This window comes from Pseudorasbora parva, chromosome 12 (assembly GCF_024679245.1).
Source record: "Pseudorasbora parva isolate DD20220531a chromosome 12, ASM2467924v1, whole genome shotgun sequence".
Taxonomy (NCBI): domain Eukaryota; kingdom Metazoa; phylum Chordata; class Actinopteri; order Cypriniformes; family Gobionidae; genus Pseudorasbora; species Pseudorasbora parva.
Genome location: NC_090183.1, coordinates 18,587,194 through 18,609,589, shown reverse-complemented (window position 1 = coordinate 18,609,589; position 22,396 = coordinate 18,587,194). Strand labels below are relative to the sequence as shown.

The 22,396-nt window shown below is 43.8% G+C and overlaps 1 protein-coding gene across 3 annotated transcripts in view; it reads left to right on the top strand.

Moving 5' to 3' along the window:
- Positions 1-3,367: 3,367 nt before the first annotated feature.
- si:dkey-45d16.4 (trichohyalin) overlaps positions 3,368-22,396 on the top strand; it is a 42,919-nt gene continuing 23,890 nt past the window's right edge. Inside the window, exons 1-3 of one of the 3 annotated variants that reach the window (XM_067459439.1) lie at positions 3,398-3,422; positions 17,489-17,574; positions 17,659-17,753. In XM_067459439.1, the coding sequence (XP_067315540.1) occupies positions 3,413-3,422; positions 17,489-17,574; positions 17,659-17,753 (191 nt within the window). In that variant the 5' untranslated portion in view covers positions 3,398-3,412. Of the gene's footprint in view, positions 3,423-17,488; positions 17,754-22,396 lie in introns of all 3 variants that reach the window. The other 2 variants (XM_067459438.1, XM_067459437.1) reach the window with 2 other exon arrangements.

The window sequence follows — 22,396 nt, the reverse complement described above, 5'->3', positions numbered from 1 at the left end:
GGCTTTTTTACGTTCCAAAGTTTGTAGTACATTCCTACTGGCCAGACTTACTTACTACAGGTGAAATTAACTGGAGTAAAGCTGGCTTGACATGGTCATTTGATCTCTGTGGATCTAGGGACCGTCTCTAAAGTTACATAAAACTTTGGTATAGGGCTGCACAATTCTAGTCAAATTTCTAATCGTGTTTACGATTAAATGTTAAGAACTTAGTGGATGTATGTAAGAGTGAACATAACAGTCTGCATGTACTCCCAAAATTCGCTGAAGACGCAATGGGTTATTTATTTATTTTGGAAGGAAATGTGCCACCATTTACCTAAATTTGTTTATGTGCAAATAATTTTACACCAGACTGCTTTTTGAGATCATTAAACTGGGACAATACAAAACACAGGTTTTGCTAACAAATGTTTTTTTTTTTTTTTTTTTTTTAAGGATGGATCAGTACCAACTGTTTCTGATCCAGCTTATCCAGCTTCCAGATTATTCTGTTCCCCCTTAAAGCTACACTGTGTGACTTTTTTTAGTTCATTCCTAGCTAAAAACACTTACTACTTTAAAAAATATGTGCTTATTAATGTATATTTACTTCTTTCAAGTAATAAAGTATTCTCGTAAGTTTATAATATGCCACTGAAAATACATACGGGTGAGGAGTTCGAATGCCGGTTGCCATGTTGCCCCTCCATCTTAAAAGTACAATAGCCAAAGAGAGACATACCCGTGAATTCAAGCTTCGACTTTCGCGTTTTAAGACTCAATGGCACCGTGTCAAATGTGAAGAGGGGGGTTGCCATGTTTATCTTGGACTAAACTGGCCACCGTAGGAGTTCAAACGAAATCGGAATTGAGAGGAACAGAAACTAATATTTACTGGATGGTCATTTGTTTTCACCGCTAGATGGGGGAAAATATCACACAGTGTAGCTTTAAAAGTTTGTAAACATTGCAATGTTTCATGGTGGACGGGGCTTAGCTGAAGCAAAAAAGATGCTGCGCAATGTTGACAAACGTGTTTTTAGACGGATTTTATAAACATGAATGCTGTAAAAAGTTTGGAACTGTCCGAATATGTAGTCACTGACAATTGCTAGTATGCAGTGACTGACTATATGTAGTCACTGCTATTTTTGTAAATTAATTTATGAATTACTTTCGGGTGGTTTGGAGAATTTTGTCAAGGCTTATTGTCTAATGTAACCTATCGTTAACTATGACAGTGTGGATTATTTTAAGAGACCGTTCAAAGGATATCACACAAATTGCATACTGAATGTGATTTGTACAAGCTGTACAAAACAAGCTGTATGTTTGTTTAACATTTAAGCTAGCTAAAATTAGTGCGCTAAAGGTTGACAACTTTTTAACTAATAATAATAGATTTTATATAATTTATTTCATTTAAAACTGAAACTTGCTGATTTGTACTAGATAAAACCAACACACCAGTACATATGCATAGATTATTTTACCTGATATGTGTACTGCAAACACAAGCATTATTTATGATCGTCTCCATCTAGTCTGTATGCCGTATTGCATTCAACCACAAGTCTCTTCTTGATGTGAATGAATGTCTTCCGGGATCTGGTAAAACTTTAGTTTTGAACCAAAATTGCTGTTTCTTTTATTCTGGCAGCCAAAAACACAACAAGACGACATTTTAAAGTCAAAACCTCAAACTTTTATGAGTCAAAACTTAACTTATGTTTTGCCTCCAGCTAGAAGCGCGGACGCCACAGTGTTGTAGGGGATTAAGGGGTCTATAGTCTTTAGAGCGATACTGATTATGGCAGTTCAGTTTCTGACATTTTCAGTGCACGAGATTGTCCTGACACTGAACCATAAGCTTGTGAAGCTCCGCCCTCTTCTTGATAGTGGGCTGGGAGCACCAGCTCATTTGTGTTTAAACGGACAGACAAAAATGGCGTGTATTTGCTCAAAGTAGCAATTTTAACATGCTGTAAAAAAATATCTATATACTATAAGTTTTAGTATATTTTGAAATAAAACTTTACATACACACTGTGGGGACATCAGAGATTTATTTTACACCTTGTAAAAAGGGGCATAATAGGCATAAACCTCCTCTTCCTCTTGACCTCCTCCCTGGCAGCTCTAACCTCAGCATCCTTTTACCAATATATTCACTCTCCCTCCTCTTAACATGTCCAAACCGTCGCAACCTGGCCTCTCTAACTTTGTCTCCAAAACATCTCACATGTGCTGTCCCTCTGATGTACTCATTCCTGATCCTATCCATCCTCGTCACTCCCAAAGAGAACCTCAACATCTTCAGCTCTACTACCTCTAGCTCTTTCTCATGTCTTTTCCTGTATCTATACACTGTATCTAATTTTGAATAATGTGTTCTTGGGGAAACATGTAATGAACAAAGAAGTGTAATAATGGGAGTAGTATTTGGCGAGTTTTTCATAATATCTAATTTTCATAGTAATGTTAATATATAATTTATTTCCCTATTCACTTGTCTCCCAAAATGCTTGATTTAAGTCATGTTGTCCACACAGAGGACATGCATGAAGTCAATGCTATGTTTTGCTAACAGGATGTTGATTTATGACAAACAATTTGAAAATGAAATGATATAATTACAAAAATATTTCCATAAGCTTTTTGTTGTTCAATGTGTTGTTCAAATTTGATCACCAGTTTCATGGCAGTCATTTTTAAAGACCAATGAGAAGTTTAATTTGTTCATCTCCAAACATTTGGTATCTCGGAAAAGCCCTGAATATGCTCTTTATAGGACAAACTGTGACCTTTATGGTGTCCGAGGAATTCACTAAAGTATAATGTCCACTACATTACAAAAATCTATTACTGGGTCCCAGAAGGCTATGAAAAAGCTATCTATTGAGTGTTAGGCATCCCCTTTGCTTCTGTTAATTTACTCTATTTGATTTCCCAAATATGTATCTAATAAATAGGCCTATCTCCAAAATATCTAATTTCTACTATTTTGCTAATTACTATTCCTCAAGTTTCCTCTGTTATCTGTTAGGATTTGCAATTCACATGTATTTATAAAGAATTTTAAATTAGATAGATAGATAGATAGATAGATAGATAGATAGATAGATAGATAGATAGATAGATAGATAGATAGATAGATAGATAGATAGATAGATAGATAGATAGATAGATAGATAACACAGATTGATGTCTGTTTTAGAAGTGGTGTTTTTAAACCATAATCACTTCATTTGAGCATATTCTGCCCTCTTGAGGATGAACAGTACACCTGCATTCCCTTCTCTTCCAGTTGTGCCAGATTTCTCGAGAAGTTGAGGCACACGTCAGAATGGAACCTGTACTTGTGAGCGGACGTGTACAGTGACCTCAGCAGTTTGTGCGTATCAGCTGACACACATACAGACGGGAAGACATGGAACGCGGTAAGACCTGATGAAAACCCACAACCTTTGAATAGAATGCAATCTATTGATTGTATTCTTGAATCTAGAATCAATAGAATCTATTCTACTGAGTGTTTGAATGGAACAGAATGCACTGATTCTATTCTTGAATCTAGAATCATTAGAACCTGTTGTATTCAGATTCTGTAGCGCGAAGATAGTCTTTACTTCTGCATTGCACTGCTAAGCGACGTCATACGTCGAACGAGCCGTAAAAGCCTGCACTGTTGGGAGTGTCAGTAGTCAATAAAGCACCAGAATGACGCTATTTATGATTTAAAAAAAAAAAAAAAAAAAAGTATATTTGTCTTATTAAAAGTAACATGCAAGTCAAAACAATGGTCAACTAGAAATGGTTTGCACAAAGAATTACGCATAGGCAATACAGTTTCTTTACCGATAAAAGTGTGTCATACTATTGGGCGTCCTCGTGGGAAGTTCGTATTGTATCGTTTGGTAAGTTGTCTTTACAATGGCAGGTGCTTTCAAATTACTTTAGTCGAAGTACCTTCTCTAAATTAATTACAGCAAGGTTTTGGAACTCTACTTAACGTATAGAAAATATCAACAAAGAATATGTATCAGGTGTGTTTTGCTTTTTAATGTTTTTAATTAATTTATGAAGCCACTGTAAACTTTGTTATATTAAACAACTTTATTAGTCCAGGGAATTTGCTTATTTTGATGTAAATAAAAAAGGCAGATCATTTTACAAACATACAGTTATAGCCTACATTTTGTAGTATTCCGCTACATTTCTATGGAAGCTTATTTGTAGCAATATTTAGTTTGCAATGCAATATGCAAAATGGCAATGCAATATGTAAAATGGCAATGCATTTCAGTATTTAAATGTACATTTTCCATACTATGTGTGCAAAATTTGGAGCAAAATGAAAATTCAAATTGAATAATACAATTTACGTTTGCTATTTCCTACACTAGTTTTAACATATAATTTAAACATATATTTTAATGCATAAGTTGCTAAATGAAAATGTATTACAGAAATTACATTTGTTTAAAATGTTCAAGCAAAAATTGTAGCAAAATTATCATTTAAATTATATTTTTCTTAATTGTATTTACACTCCCAGTTAAGATATCATTAAGATGTCCAAAAATCAATTAAATAGTTCATTTATTAGCTAATATAAACCTTGTGTTTAATTATTGCATCTATAGGCTACTGATCATCAGTGGTTGTATATCCAGAGCAGGGACAGTTTTTTAAATGCATTTAATTTCATGATTTCACCGGAACAAATAGAAAGTCTGCAATGGTGTTAGGCGATTAAAGCGCTCATCTGTGTGTAGACTGCACATGCACACGGCACTGATAACAGCGGCAACGAGCACCAGATTGCCTCTTATATAACAAACGAATGAAATGATGCTCTTCTAGGTAACCAGAGATGTTTTGTTTGTATTAGTTAGGTTCATCCGTGCAACAAGATGTTTCAATGTTTCAAAAAGGTGTATATCATATACCAATGTATATCAATAACCCGCAACAAACTGTTGCAAACTGTACATGGATACAACTCGTATCGATATTATTGGTTATTTAAATAACACAAACTTATTGCTGCCTTGAAGAACAAGTGGGTGAAGATGATGATAAAGCCGCAGCTGCTCCATCTCTCTCCTGAGAGCTCATCTTTACGAACTAATACAAAGCACCGCAAGATCATTCCAATATGCCCTGGACAGAGAGGACCTGTCCATCAAAAGCTCTTTATCCAATCAGAGTAGATCACTGTTAAGCCCGCCCCCACGAGAGGTTTGTGTCAAAAGAGCAAATGAAATCTGAGAAACGCAAGCGAAATCTTTGGCAATGCATTCACAATCCACAATTTGTGAAAACTAATCTTTGAAAAACCTTAACAAAGAATGAAGCATACTGAATATCCTGTTAAATTTGTGCGGCAGTTCATTTTTTTCTTCTTTTGTAATGGCATATTTTTAATAGTTTCTGAAAAAGTTTCGTTCAGTTTTATTGAGACAAAGGTAATTTCATATATAGCAAAATTCAATGTGGATTTGAAAATGTAATCCGAGCCGATCTAGTCTCCGCCCCCGCCCTTTCTGTCACTGCATCAAGGCGGGGCCGAGGCCAGGTGCTGAAAAAACATGGCGAAAGCAAAGCTATTCAAGCGAGGCGTTTACTGCCAGATAAAGAGGAGCAATAACACAGAAATGATCATGCGTGTCTGTCAGTCACTGTTCTGTTAGACCAGTGAGTTCTTTGCAGAGAATGCGCCTAGCGCTCGTGCACCTTACACGAATGTGGTCACGCTGAAGTGAGCTGTGGTTTTCAACAGATTATTTTACTCTCAAATAATCTTACACAAGCTGCCGATGATTATTGTTCCCTTTCAGTTGGTCACTTCGACGTAGGTCGGAAGGACCGACGAATTGGGGATCACTTCTGGAAGCCCCTATCAGCTTCGAGATATAGAAAACGGGCCAATGAACATTGGCGTGCGGGCTTTGCATATCGCACCCAGCCCCCGTGGCGCGGGTATAAAGTGGAAGCGAAGAGAGCTGCTGCAAAACTGAGAAAATTGCACTACACACACACACACACACACACAGTTAGTTCGGGGGGCGTGTTCCTTCTTGGCGAGAGTAGATGCAGGCTGCACTACAAACCTGTATTTCTGCCGCGGTTGATCCCTGGGTGCTTCAGCACTAAAAGAACAGATTTCCTCACAAAAAGAGCTACACGGGTGACATGACGTCTTTTTCAAGATGTCTTTCCACCCGTGCATTTCTGGATGGGATCGTTCCCTGATGCCCGCTGACGGTCACAAACGCTGTATCACGTGCCTGGGCTTAGAGCATGCTGAGGCAGCGTTTGTGGATAGCTCATGTTCCCACTGCGGGGTAAAGCGGGGGATAGCACTACAACCAACCAGAGCAACGAAGGTGAAGCAGAGCTAGTTGACAGATTAAACTTTCGCTGTATCCGGTCGGCAAAACTCAGAACACATCTTCCCTTTTTAAGAATGACTTCAGTGCCGTTCTTTTCACAGAGAACTTAACTCCAAGTCTTCCAGAGTCGCGGTCAAAGCTGATTCGAAAGGCTGCCGTTCGCCAACTTCTGTGTTTACTAGTAGCATGCAAGCGCAACTCGGCTGTCATTATGTTAAGCCCCGCTCCTACCGACTCTATACACGATGTGATTGGCCCGACCAGAGTTTGGTTTTTACAGCTCAGAAGTGTATTGAGAGTTGTGGCAGATTAGATTTGCTGCCTCTTGGGTGTGTCTAGATTTCTAGGCTATCAAAACCCAGCTCGGCCGTTACTCTGCGTGCTCCTGTGATCAGTGCGTCCTAACAGTTAGCAGTGACCGTGACTGTTACATGATCTTTGTTAAATGTGCATATAGCACGGAAATTAAAGATCGGATTTATATTTATTTTGCAGATAAGTGTAAGGTAAGACGAACTGTATTTCTTTTTCTTTTTTTTAGATTGTGTAGCCGGTTTCATTTGCGAGCGCAGTTACGAGCACCATCAAACTACCTTAACATGTCAAAAACGCCTTTTTACTGTGGTGGTGATAAAACATTTAAACTAACTTTGTGACATTCTTGAAGTGTTGATGATTACATTATGATGTATGATTTCATTATAGGCAAGACAAGTCAAGTGTTGGTTTAAGAGGCTAAAGCGTTAAATTAACTCACTGTTGGCCACTGGCTGCTTGCTGTTGCCTGATGTCCTCACTTTAAAAAAATATTTTAACTTGACCTTGATCGGCTCAGATTACATTTTCAATTCCATATTGAATTTTGTTTCATTCATGGCGACATGTGATAAATGCAATCACAAGATTTTTGCAATTAAGAAAAATATCATTTTAAGGTAGGGTAGGTAAGAATGATCTAAAACACTTTTGTTTAAACTTTCTTTATATGTCAATACATAATTTAAATGTATGTATTCTGAAAAAAAGAGTATAAAAATCAAGTAACTCTAGACTGTTTAATCTGCAATAAACTCATTATTTTTCGCTCATTATTTTCGTTCGGGACGAAGCAAATGATTGGCTTGGGCAACTGTCTCTCTGTCTCTCTCGCTACCATGGCAACCAACACTTTAGCTACAGGTTCTGCCCACACATGCGCGCACCCCTAGGAAAAGGAAAAGCATTCAAAATGCACGGTGCCGGGTTTTGCAGTCAGCGAAGGCAAACAATGCGAAAAAAGGAAGACAGTAGGCCTACATGTAAAGGCAATGCACAAGAAGTCTTTGGATAAACAAAGAAATCAAACGCGAGTAAATATCAACGTGGCTTTCCAACAATGTCGAGAACTGAGGGACTTAAACTGGCTGAAAAATGACTCATTGCTGGCTGTATTCCTGCTGGACAGGTTATCTTTCATTTTGATTATAGATTTTTTTGGTTTATGTTTTCATGAAGCATGTATCACTAGCACATGTAGCTGCCTAATATAGCATAACATTACTTAGCATTGTTACAATATTATACACTTAGCCATTAGTAGAGATGATAAATACTCAATATGCTTAGTTCAAGTTGATCGCTGTTGTGTTGAATTCCGCAAAATTTAACTTTAGATAACAAAATGCATGTGTATAAGCAAGTACACCGCATCCAGGAACTTTTTTTTAGAACTAAGTTAGCTTTAGCTACTACTTTTGAAATTTACCAGTATCAGTATTCTAGTTTGATAGTGAGCACTAAAAGACATCTTATTTGTTTATATTCATACTGATAAAGTTAGATTTTTTTATTACATGTGATTCTGACATGATATCACTACATGCACTCCGCTCGTCTCAGGTAAATAATGCATCTTCCAGCTGAGCGGTTGGCGTAGCGCGTTCATGTATTTTGGGGCCGTGGCTTTGGAAAGAGCCCAGCGGGGAGAAGGTGGAGTGAATGGAAATAATGAGCTGTCTTTAAAACAGTCGTGAGAGGTCTACAGACACTCACATTTTATACTTTCTTTTTTAGAGTACTTACATTTTAATTATGTATTGATACATAAAGAACCTTTAAACAAATTTGTGAAAAAAAGTTTTTTAACCAATTCTTACCTGCCCTACCTTTAAATGATAGTTTTGCTACAATTTTTACTTGAACATTTTAAACAAATGTAATAATTTCTGTAGTACATTTTCATATTAATTTTGCAACTTATGAAGCATTAAAATATATGTTTAAATTATATGTTAAAACTAGTGTAGGAAATAGCAAATGTAAATTGTATTATTCGATTTGAATTATCGTTTTGCTTTAAATGTTGCACACATGGTATGGAAAATGTACATTTTAAATACTGAAATGCATTGCCATTTTACATATTGCATTGCCATTTTGCATATTGCATTGCAAATTGAATATTGCTACACAAGCTTCCATACGTTTCTCACTGACACACCCCAACTCTTAAAGATCAGGGTTTAAAGAATTGCTGCTTTTATGTGCTATCGGAAATTCCTTCTTCCCACTTCTTAAGTCTTGATTAGAGGCTTGTTGCATTCAAGAGATTTGTTGTCGGAACGAACAGGAATCATGGAGGACACCAGGCTTATTTTTGCCTATTTTGGGGAAAATATTATTAAAGCCTAAATTATGTTTAGTGGCCCATTAATTGACGACAAACATTCACAGCATAACTTTAAATAACTTGCAGACAATTCTGGAATTTCAGTCAAATAAAGGCTATTTTAGTTGTAAAATGATATTCATATGTGTAAATATGCATTACTTTAATTACAAGACAAACAATGTAGCTTTTGTGCATAAACTACCAGTCACAGCAGCAATCGCTTTTCCCTCCACCATGTTTAAAATTTATAGCACACCAAACTCGCGAACAATTTGAAAAAGAATTTCAAGTCAAATTTTTAACCAGGAAACTCGTCATTACAAAAGCGTGTGAAGGCAGCAAAAAATCCTAAGCTTCCCACTTGTACTGGCGACTTTGTGATGTTCATGTGCAGTCTTTTTGACTTGACTTGTACGCACCATAAGGAAAGAAACGTGTATGGATTTACACACAATTGTAATTATTTTATTATTTATTACACTATAATAGCAATGTTACAAAGGTATATTACTGCTGATACAGTATATGAAAGAATTTTCACAGATACATATGCATCTAAATGTTTAAAAATTAAGTACCCAGATTTAACTTTGAAGGGTTAAAGTAAGTAATCATGGTTATTCCATGATTTACTCACCCTAAAGCCATCCTAAGTGTGTATGACATTCTTGTTATGAGTTGTGATGTCCTGGCTCTTTCCAGCTTTATAATGGCAGTGACTGTTGCTGTGTTTTTGAAGTCCATAAAAGCAGTGTTGGGAAAGCTACTCTGAAACTGTAGCTTTACAAGCTACTTGTAAGTTAAAGTAGTTTCATTTACATTCAAGAAAAAGTAGTTAGCTACACTACAAGTTACGGTCAAAAAGTAGCTAGCTACATTGAAACTATTTTTTATTATTTTTTTACAATGACAAATAACTTTGAATAATTAATGAATAATGTTATACTATTTGGGGTTTCAAGCAACATAATGCAATTGAATTGATTTCAAAGAGTATAGTGCGAATTCCGGTTGATTGAGATACTTTTCCCCCAGTCATTTCAAAGGCAAAAACTGTCAGAATCATTTGATTGTGTAAACTATCCAATACACACAATAATCTATATATAGCCTAGATCTCAAACTTTCAAAGTGCAACATGGCTAAAAATTTAACATCAGTGCAAGAACATAATGTATGCAACTTAAAAGAAATATTCAGGAGTCAGGATTAGGTTTACCACCATCAACCAAAACAAAAGTGGGACGATTACTAAGTTTGTGTGGGACAATGTGAGAAATGTTACCGACACTAAAACATAACCTGAAACTGTTATATAATGTCTAAGTTCCCTTTCAGTCGGTCACATTCGACGTACCTCAGAACTGAACCGACGAATTGGGATCTGAACTCAGAGACCTATCCACTTCGAGTGTATAAAAACGAGCCAATCGGAGATTGGCATGTGATCCGCACATTCCACGCTCCTCCCCCGCAGCGCGGGTATAAATAGGAAGTGGAATGGCAGATCAATGCTTTCAACTTCGGAGCCGAACAGTACATTGCTGTTGCCACGAAGAGTGTTTAATTTCGAGTCTTTCGAGAGAGAGGAAGGAACTGCCAGTGCGGGTGTAACGGTGCTTCAGCGAGAGACCGACCTTGTTGCAATCGTTTGCATTCAAGCACCACTCACAAAAGAGCTTTTTGTTGTTGGTTCGCTGGGCGTTTCCTTTTGAGTGTCACACGCAGGCTTGCACTGTGGACTGCGTGCTGACCGCGGTCATCTCCCTGAGTGCTTCAGCACAATCTAAAAGAGCAGTTTCCATCCTAAAAGAGCAACACGGTTTGACCCTGCGTCTTTTTCAAGATGTCATTCAAACCGTGTGTTTCTGGGTGCGGTCGCTTTCTGACCCCGCTTGACGGTCACGTTCGTTGTCTCATGTGTTTGGGCGTTCAGCACACTGAGGCTGCGTTCGTGAATGAGTCATGTTCCCACTGCGGGAACATGACCATCGCAGTGCTTAGGTCCAGACTCCAATACCTCAAAGCAGGTGGAGCACCCTCGCGCATCCCCCGGTCTAGCGGTCCTTCTGCGCCCAAGCAGAGGGCTGCTACTCTGGCTGATGACTTGGGTGGGGACCTGAGGGTGACGGTCAGGGCTAACCCGACGGGTCAAATGGCTCCTCGGGCCCCTCCCCCCTCCACTGTGCCGGTGGAGTTCCCGGAAGAGCGTGCTGACCTCTCGCGCGGAGTGCCAGCCGTTTCCTTCGGGGCTCCGGCGGAAGACAGGATGTCGGTCGCAGCATCGGGGGACGAGCTAATGGGCTCTGAGGATGAGGATGAGGCTGCGCTGCCCCCTTCGGGTGTGACAGCGTTGCCCGAGTCTGACCCAGAGCTTACGGCTATGCTTTCCCGGGCCGCCGCAAGCGTAGGGCTCGAGTGGAACCCTCCACCGTGTCCCGAACCTTCACGGTTGGATGATTGGTTTCTCGGGACGGCCCGTGCTGGTTCTCAGCGCCCCGCCCCGGTGCCTTTCTTCCCGGAAGTGCATCAGGAGATCTCGAAGTCGTAGGCAGCACCGTATAGCGCTCGCGTGCGATCGACGGACTCCTCCGTCCTCACTTCCCTCGATGGCGGTGGGGTGAAGGGTTACGTGGGAATCCCTCCAGTCGAGCGGTCGGTGGCGATGCACCTGTGTCCCAAGACCGCTGCGGACTGGCGTGGTGCCCCGCGTCTCCCCTCCCGGGCGTGTAAGTTCTCGTCCAGGCTAACCGGCAAAGCTTACACAGCCTGTGGAGAAGCCACATCGGCATTGCATGCCATGGCGCTCCTGCAGGTCTACCAGGCCAAAGCGCTCATGGAATTGCACGAGGGAAGTTCCGACCAGGGTGTTATGCAGGAACTGCGTGCGGCGACGGACCTCGCTTTCTGAGCGACGAAAGTCACTGCACGCTCCCTGGGTCGGGCGATGGCCATGCTGGTGGTCCAGGAACGCCACCTGCGTGATGCGGACAAGGTGCGATTCCTGAACGCCCCTATCTGTCGGGCCGGCCTCTTCTGCGACGCCATCGAGGACTTTGCCCAGCAGTTCTCGGTGGCCCAGAAGCAGACGGAGGCTTTTAGAAACATCCTGCCCCGGCGACCCGCTGCTGCCTCCACCCAGTCGCCGGCCACAGCTCCCCCACCTGCTCGTCGCCGAGGGCGTCCCCCCGCGTCTGCCTCCGCCCCTGCCAAGCCAAAGCAGCTGCCTCCACCGGCCAAGCAGGGTGCCGGGCGCAAGGGTGGCGCCCAACCTGTCCAGGCCGCTAAGCCTGCCGGCAAGCGCAAGGGGAAGCGGCCTTGAGACAGGCAGCCCAGGGAGGACAGGAGCTGCTCTTCGGGAGATGATGTCCGCATCCCTCCCCCACCCCCTGGAGGAGGACCGGGGGGCCCCGTCTGGTACTCTACATCTGCCGCCAGCTCTCCGGAGCTCGGCGGTACCCACATTTTAACAAAAAGAGCAGTTTCCTATCCCCCTGGGCCCAAAGAGGGTCAGGGTGGCAGTTCACAACGCCTCCGGGCTTTGTCTCTTCCTCCCTCCCCTCCCCTCGCCAGAGGGCAGCAGAGTGGGCTTCGAGGATGCCCCCGGGCCTTCTCACCCACTCTCTGCCCCTCCCGGGAATACTCAGACAACACTCCGGGGTGCCACGGGCCTCCCGAGTCGGGTCTGAGCATCCCACCTCTCTGCCTCCGGGCAGCGAGCAGCCGAACGGCTCCGAGGACGCCTCCGGGCCTTCTCACCCGCTCCCTGCCCGCACCAGGAGTGCTCGCGCGACACTCCGGGCCGCCTCCGGGCCTCCCGAGTCGAGCCAGAGTACTCCGTTGCGCTGCCCCACCCCAGGCATGTCTGTGGTGCCGTTGATCCCGCTGGTACGGTCCCGGGGAGCTTGGCTACAGCTCCCTCGACCGTCCCGTTGGCTCATCCGTACCATCAGACTCGGCTACGCGATTCAGTTCGCGCGCCGGCCACCCAAGTACAAGGGCATCCTCTTCACCTCAGTGCGAAGCAGCGATGCCCAAGTCTTGCGGTGAGAGATCGAGGTCCTACTGGCGAAGGACGCGATCGAGCCGGTTCCTCCAGTCGAGATGAAGACAGGGTTCTACAGTCCCTACTTCATCGTGCCCAAGAAAGGGGGTGGGCTACGGCCAATCCTGGACCTGCGCGTCCTGAATCGGGTCCTGCACAAGCTCCCGTTCCGGATGTTGACGAAGAAACGCATTTTTCAATGCATCCGTCCCCAGGATTGGTTCGCAGCGATCGACCTGAAGGACGCGTACTTCCATGTCTCCATTCTCCCTCGACACAGACCGTTTCTACGCTTTGCGTTCGAGGGAAGGGCATACTAGTACAAGGTCCTGCCCTTCGGGCTGTCCCTGTCGCCCCGCGTCTTTACGAAGATCGCGGAGGCAGCCATTGTTCCACTCTGAGAACGCGGCGTTCGCATTCTCAACTATCTCGACGACTGGCTCATTCTCGCCCAGTCTCGGGAGCAGTTGTGCGAACACAGGGACATGGTGCTCATTCACCTCAGCCTGTTGGGCCTTCGGGCTCACGGAGGAGCGAGTCAGGTCCGTGTTGAACTGCTTGAATATGTTCAAAGGCAGAACAGCGGTCCCACTGAAACTTTTTCAGAGGCTCCTGGGGCATATGGCATCTGCAGCCGCGGTCACGCCGCTCGGATTGCTTCATATGAGACCGCTCCAACACTGGCTTCATGGCCGAGTCCCGAGGTGGGCGTGGTGGAGCGGCCAGTACCGGGTCCCAGTGACTCCGTACTGCCGCCAAACGTTCAGTCCTTGGTCAGACACAACGTTTCTCCGGGCCGGGGTGCCCTTAGAACAAGTGTCCAGGCATGCTGTGCTGTTCACGGATGCCTCATCCACGGGCTGGGGGGCCACGTACAACGGGCATGCAGTTGCGGGTCTGTGGACGGAACCGCAGTTGCATTGGCATATCAATTGCCCTGAGTTGCTTGCAGTACACTTGGCACTACGCCGCCTCAAGGGGCTGCTACGTGGCAAGCATGTACTGGTCCGTACGGACAGCATGGCGGCCGTTGCATACATCAACCGTCAGGGTGGTCTACGCTCCCGTCGCATGTTCCAACTCGCCCGCCACCTGCTCCTGTGGAGTCAGAAGCAGCTGAGGTCGCTTCGGGCCATTCATGTCCCTGGTGCGCTCAACCAGACAGCCGACGAGCTTTCTCGGAAGCCAGCACCTCCGGGCGAGTGGCGACTCCACCCCCAGGCGGTCCAGCTGATATGGGACCAGTTCGGAGCCGCACAGGTAGACATGTTTGCCTCTCCGGACTCGACCCATTGCTAGTGGTACTATTCCCTGACCGGGGGTACCCTCGGCACAGATGCACTGGTGCACAGCTGGCCCCGGGACCTACGCAAGTATGCGTTTCCCCCAGTGAGCCTTCTTGCACAGACACTGTGCAAAGTCAGGGAGGACTAGGAGCAGGTCTTGCTAGTTGCGCCGTATTGGCCCAACCGGACCTGGTTCCCAGAACTTACTCTCCTCGCGACAGCCCCTCCTTGGCCCATTCCCCTGAGGAAGGACCTTCATTCTCAGGGACGGGGCACTCTATGGCACCCGCGTCCAGACCTCTGGAATCTTCATGTCTGGTCCCTGGACGGGACGCGGAGGTTCTAGTTGGACTACCACAAGCAGTCGTAGATACCATCTCTTCAGCTTCCCTCTACGAGGCGCCTCTATGTACTGAAGTGGAACCTGTTCGTTGAGTGGTGCTCTTCCCGCCGGGAAGACCCCCGAAGGTGTTCGATTGGTGTCGTGCTTTCCTTCCTGCAAGACGGGTTGGAGCGAAGGCTGTCTCCCTCCACCCTCAAAGTGTACGTCGCCGCAATAGCGGCGTACCACGACGCAGTTGAAGGTAAGTCCGTAGGAAAGCACGACCTAATCGTCAGGTTCCTCAGAGGTGCGAGGAGACTTAATCCTCCTCGTCCATCCTCGATACCCTCTTGGGACTTAGCTCTAGTGCTCAGAGCACTTCAGAGCCCTCCCTTCGAGCCTTTGGAGTCAATTGAGCTTAAGATCTTGTCAATGAAGACAGTGCTCCTGACTGCATTGGCCTCTATCAAGAGGGTAGGGGACCTGCACGCACTTTCGGTCAGCGAATCGTGCCTAGAGTTCGGGCCTGGTAACTCTCACGTTATCCTGAGACCCAGGCCCGGATACGTGCCAAGGTTCCTACCACTCCCTTCCGGGACCAGGTGGTGAACCTGCAAGCGCTGCCTTCGGAGGAGGCATACCCAGCCCTGGCTTTGTTGTGTCCGGTCCGCGCTCTTCGCGCTTACATTGACCGGACCCAAAGCTTTCGGACCTCAGAGCAACTCTTCGTCTGTTACGGAGGCCAGCAGAAGGGAAAGGCTGTCTCCAAACAGAGGTTAGCCCACTGGATAGTGGATGCTATAGTCTTGGCTTACCAGTCCCAAGACGTGCCTTGCCCGTTCGGGTTGCAAGCCCACTCCACTAGGAGTGTAGTATCCTCCTGGGCGCTGGCTCAAGGCGCCTCGCTGACAGACATTTGTAGAGCTGCGGGCTGGGCGACACCTAACACGTTCGCTAGATTTTATAGCCTCCGTGTAGAGCCGGTATCTTCCCGCATCCTCGCCCCTGGTGGCCAGGAGCGCTAAGTGCCCGTTCTAAGTGTCGGCTTGCAACGCCACTCCCGCCCTCTGGGCCAGATACGTGCGTCTATTGTCTCCAGTTGTGTTCCCCGGGAAACCGGCTAACCCTGTCGAGCTCCTCCGTCACCCCATGCGGTGTCAGATGTTGCGGACCGTCTGACGCTAGGCCTGCACCCGTATGCTTGTGGAACGTGGTTGTAGGCTGGGTTCCATATGTAGCGGTTCCCTCACGGTAACCCCATATGTGTATTCGTCCACGGTACCTGCTACCCTTCGGGCTAGCCCCGTGTCTTTCCCTTGACAGAGCCTGCTCTGTCGTCTCTGGGCGTGTTCTTTCCCCCCTACAATTAGGTTGGAACCACCCCAGAGACTGCCACATGTTGCACTACCCTGACAGGTTAGTCATTATGTGTATTCCACCACCACTCCTTCCCTGAAGGACGTGGCCCTGCAGCGTACCTCTTCCGAGAGAGCACGCTTCCCAGCGGTCTATGGTCACTCTAAATGGGTCTTGCAGAAACAGCAGTGACTGACCTCCCTGCTTGGAGCCCTGACTTCCGTACCATACTAGACGGTCCAGTGCGCTCAAGCAGGACGCTGGAAGGGCCAGCATCCTGGCGTTTTCCAAAGGGATCCCAATTCGTCGGTTCAGTTCTGACGTACGTCGAACGTGACCGACTGAAAGGGAACGTCTCGGTTACGTATGTAACCCTCGTTCCCTGAAGGAGGGAACGGAGACGTACGCCCCGTCGCCAGGTGCTGTGCTTCAGCTAGGAGCCCAGTCACGTATTCGGCTCCTCAGTTGAAAAAAGCATTGATCTGCCATTCCACTCCCTATTTATACCCGCGCTGCGGGGCGGAGCGTGGAATGTGCGGATCACATGCCAATCTCTGATTGGCTCGTTTTTTTACACTCGAAGTGGATAGGTCTCTGAGTTCAGATCCCAATTCGTCGGTTCAGTTCTGACGTACGTCTCCGTTCCCTCCTTCAGGGAACGAGGGTTACATACGTAACCGAGATGTTAATAAAAACATTTGTATTCTGCCTTTCAGCTGATAAACATATTTTGTTATATCTCATGTCTGTGAGGCAAGTAGCCTGATGAGTTTTGGTTTCAGAATTCAGAACCCAAAAACGGAATGTCGCTTTTGGCCGTGCTACTCCGCTACTGGAAAAGCTACACTGTTTTAAAAGTAACTGAGCTACTGACAAGCTACTGAAAAATGTAGGTAAGCTAGTAGCGTCACTACTTGTAGCTCGCTACTGCCCAACACTGCATAAAGGTGCACCTATATCCATCATAAGACTGCTCCACAAGGCCTTGGGGGTTTATTTAAGGCCTTCTGAAGCGAATCAATGCGTCTGTGTAAGAAAAATATCCACATTTTAAATTCACAGTTCAAAATACTTACTATACTTACCTACACCTGACGACTTTTAACACCAGTTATGCTCGTCTGACGTAGCGTAAGTATTTTGAACTGTGAGAGGTGCCACGGGCGCTACACCTTTTCCGTAAGTTTATTATGGAAGCGGATTCGCTGGAAGCTAGATAATTTACTTTATAAAGTTTTAAATATGGATATTTTATGGACTAACAGAGCAGCAGTCACTGCAACTATAAAGCTTGGAAGTGCCAGGACGTGTTTAATATAACTCTGATTTTATTAGTCTAAAAGAAGAATGTCACCTAGGATGGTTTGAGGGTGAGTAAATTATGGGCCAATTAAAAATCTTTGGTGAACTAACCCTTTAAGTCTCTCACATCTTTTTGTCCATATGCAGGTTTCTCTCTTGCAGGACCTTCTTCTAATCCTCGTAAACGTCAGGTGCGATTTTCAGCACGTCATGACATCCTGCTTCTACGTGAGGTGATAGCACAGAACCCCTTCACTTCTAAAGAGTCAGGTCGGATCTGGGCAAGGGTGGGTGAAATTATTACTGCTACCCTACAGGACGAGAACTTTGAGGTGGATGGACGCAGATGCAGGGAGAGGACTATGCTATTACTCGATTATTATAAAAAACAGGACTTTGCAAGTCTGCGCAGGTTAGGAGAGGTCAACTTCACTTGTTTACCTGCCTTGAAGGTGCACTAAGTACTTTTTTATGTATATTTGAAATAAGTGAATTGAAGTAAATAATAGATTAGTACTTTACTATTTAATGTATTTTTTTCAGATGTGATGAAGTTTCTAGGGTAACACTTTAGATTACAGCCCATAATCAGTGTAAGTCAAATTTACAGCGTAACTTTTGCTAATTATAGTGTGCCTATAAAGTATGTATGTGTAAGTATAAGGGAACAATATGTAACGTTTGGGGAATAAATGGGTAAAAACCAGGAGTATTAACAAAAAAAAAACTTGTAGGGGATTTTTGGGTCATGTATGAATACTGCAAAAATCTTATGAGTTTACATGTAAACAGTATGCAATGGTATATGGTATTAGTATAGAAAACACCCGATATTCATATACAAATCATATAAAGTTCTTATACTGACTCATATGCTAGTCAAATTAAAATCATATAGGATTTATTTACATTTTGTCATTTGTTTATATGCTTTTCATACAGATTTCATATTTTTTTAATAGGGAAATGGTGTTAGCTCTTCAAGTTTATGTAATATACATATAAACTACATATAATTATCATACATGATTTCAGTCAATATTACAACATCTCTGCATATACTAAACATGATTTCAATCAATGACATACACACATTTGTGATGGAAACACTTTTATTCCAACACAAATTGAAACACTCAAATTATACACGAGTAGTTTACAATTCCAACTTGATAGCAAACTGAACTTTGCTCAGGAAAAAAAACAAAACCCCCCAAAAAATAAAAAAAAATACATTGAACACAGTGCGATGTCCATCAATCAAATATGATTAACAGATTAGTTCACCCCAAAATGAAAATTTCCTTATAATTTACTCACCCCCATCTCATCCAAGATGTTCATGTCTTTATTTCAGACATTTAAATGCATACTTATGTGTATTTAAATGTCTGAAACCTGTAATAAACATGATGTGTTTGAAAACACTGCCCCGTCCACACGGAGACGCGTTTAGATGTATACGTATAAAATATCAACATTTCGTTCACACGGATCTGGCGTTTTGGAAGCAATTTTTTGAAACCGGGTCCCAAAGTGGATCAATCTGAAAACAACAATCATCCGTTTTCATGTTTACAGCCAATCCGTATTCACTATATATATATCACATTACGTCCAGCACGGTGAAAGAGTTAAGGGATACAACTACGGGCACTGGGCATGCACACATCAATATTGCGTCATTTAATTACCGTATTTGCATTATTGTAAGGGTATGTTTAGGGTCGGGGTCGGGGTAGGTGTAGGCGTTAATAAAACACATCTGTTAAGTAGCAAATGTATTTATTGTTATTTTATTGTGAGATTGTGCCGCACTTCCAACCATTGCTTTACCCCTTCTATCCATAACTTCTATCCATTCTGTGGGAGAATTACAGTACAGTGTGATATGTAACAAGTGCCACGAAAGCATGTTTGTTGGCACCAACACCAACTCAAACTCTGCACGTAGCGGTTAGGTACTAGGGGTTGACCTTAATCCTTTGTCATGACGCTTTAAGCTTGACGTTGACTGGCCTATAAATGATGCAAACGGATAAACAATTTCCTGACACGCAGGCTCTGTTTTGAACAGATAAAAATGACAAATAAATGCATACATAAAGAGCTCTCCACAAGACATTTTGATTACCATCTGTATGCTCAAAATTGATCAGGAGAATGCACGCTTATTGTACACATAAGTTAATCATCGCGCTAAACTGCGTGCTTCATTGCAACACACACACATAGTCTGATCACGCAAAGATCGCGCGCGCCTCACACAACTATTCAGTAGCGCAAAAATGTATTGTCAACACTGTTCTGTGATTTATCAATAAAATAGCTTAGAAACTGAAATGTTCTAGCATTTATTTCTTCATAACTAAAACTCAGCTTCACTATATGTATAGAGAGACGCTGCCAGGTAGAATTAATTCACACACAATCACTTATTAATGCATTCATATACATGTAATCTTTATTGTGCTACTTTATTTGTATCTTATTCAGAACGAGCAGAAATCTGTGAGAAATATAACGACCATAAGACAAAATAACTGATAAAAAAGCTGTTATGTAGGAGGACCAATAACCTTATAGGCAGTGCTGTTATATGCCATAGCTGTCCTGTGCAAAAGAAGACCAGTATTCGCGTCTAAGCTCAAGGTTCAGGCTTATTTGTTCATTAATGACGTCATCAGCGACTAGTCGGCGTCGACTCGACTTTCATCACAAAAATGGCAACTTAAAAAAAATGTAAGTCGTTCAACCTCTAATAGGTACCGGTGATATATTGTACCCTACCCTACAGGTAACGTTATACCTCTCTCTCTCTCAGTCGTGTCTGAAACCGTGACAGTGACGACAATGTTTTATTCATCCATGACGAATGTGGCTTATGTTACTCAATAAGCTGGTGATTTGATTTCTTTGGCATTGCCCCTTTTTCATTATGATTTAAGAAGGCTGCTCAATTACCCCCGCCTCTCCATTTCTGCGGCTGCCGAGGCACATGGTGAGATGGACGCTTGGGATGAGTCTGCCAGCCACTGCACATGAAGAGTGAGCAGACAGATATATTAAATGGTAAATGGACTGCACTTATATAGCACTTTTAACAGACCCATGGCCATCCAAAGCGCTTTACATGTTGCCTCATGGCTGTTTAAGAGCTCAGATGGGCTACTACTTAGCGCTGAGAGCTATCAAGCAATACTACCTGTACAGTAGGCAGGCCCATGGCGAAGATGTGTCAGTAGAGTGCCATCTTTGACTTACTGTCAATGGCATCAAAGAAAAGTCTTAATTGTTAGATTTCTATGACGAAGTATATTGAAAGTCTGACTAAAGTGCTCAAAAGAGTCTGCCGTGTTTGTTAACTCTTCCCAGGAAGTACCACCTCCGGCTTGTTCGTGCTTATTCTCTCTTCAGCACTCCCGTGAGGTGAACCATCCACTATGGAACCCCCTCGCTGAGACTAAGGTTCTAGGACTCACTCACTAGTTTGTGTGAGACAATGCAGGTGGTAGCTTGACGGCCAAGGCCTTTTGTTCTTAGGCCCCAAGCACAGTTTCTGAATCTTTTGCTCGTCCTCAGAGGCCAGGCCCTCCATTAGAAAATTGGATGAACCATGCAAGATTTTCACCTCTTTCATTATGGCCTTCTGGCTCCTTTTTAACTGTTCCGCTAATAAGAGCACTGCAGGCAGTTTAAGGTTGGGCCCCATCGACAAGCACCATCTCAGATACTCCGCGATTCATAGCCTTCGGAGTTCAGGAGAAAGCTTTAGGGTCATGCCCTTTTTATGACAGTATTCAAATCCATCAATGCTGAGGGGCCAGCCCAACCTGGCAGCCGAGCAGTTCTCTGTATTAGAGGTTTCTGCCACTCTTGTGCTTTGGGGCTCTATACAGGTAGATCACCTTATGAAAGCTTTAGCACCGTGTGCTTCCTGTTTCTGCAGACAGCAGAGTTTTCTGCAGTTAGGACACGTATTGGTGCCACAGTACAGCAGGTGCCAAAAACAGAGTGGTTAGCAATCCTAGCAGAGCAATGGGCCGTGTGCCAACGCTTGCCAGAGGTCTCGCAGATAAGGGTTACATATTATACCCTACATCTACACCATCGAATTCCACAAGTCCAACTTCTTCTAGCGGTATTTTCCCACAACTGTGCATTCTTGGGTGGCCCTGGTTATAAGACTGGAAATTATGTCTCTTAGAGAAAGGGGTTATAGACTACAGGTCCTTCTCAAAAAATTTGCATATTGTGATAAAATTCACTATTTTTCATAATGTAATGATAAAAATTAAACTTTCATATATTTTAGATTCATTGCACTCCAACTGAAATATGTCAGGTCTTTTATTGTTTTAATACTGATGATTTTGGTATACAGCTCATGAAAACCCAAAATTCCTATCTAAAAAAATTAGCATATCATGAAAAGGTTCTCTAAACGAGCTATTAACCTAATCATCTGAATCAACTAATTAACTCTAAACACCTGCAAAAGATTCCTGAGGCTTTTAAAAACTCCCAGCCTGGTTCATTACTCAAAACCGCAAACATGGGTAAGACTGCCGACCTAACTGCTGTCCAGAAGGCCATCGTTGACACCCTCAAGCGAGAGGGTAAAGGCGGGCGTACACGGTGTGATTTTTGCTGTCGTACGAACTCGCAGACGATTTTTTTCTCTCGAGAGAAATCGCGTAGACATCGTGGATGCTCGTATGGTCGCGGCTCGCACCGTGTGAGAGGAAATACGAGACGAGCCGAGCACGTTAAGAGCACCTCCCGACCTTACGATCATTTTTAAACATGTTTAAAAAGTTCGGGGAGTCGGCCCGATTTTTACCAGCATATGGCTGTCCCCTATTGCCAAATCATGCACAAGCACGTCACATACGCTCAATCTATGACTATTATTAGCCCAGTGGCTGCCACATACTGCGTTCACACACACACACACACACACACACACACACACACACACACACACATATACACACACACTTTCTCTCTCTCACGTGCACTCTTCTCTCTCCCTCTGTTTGTTTCGGTTAAAAG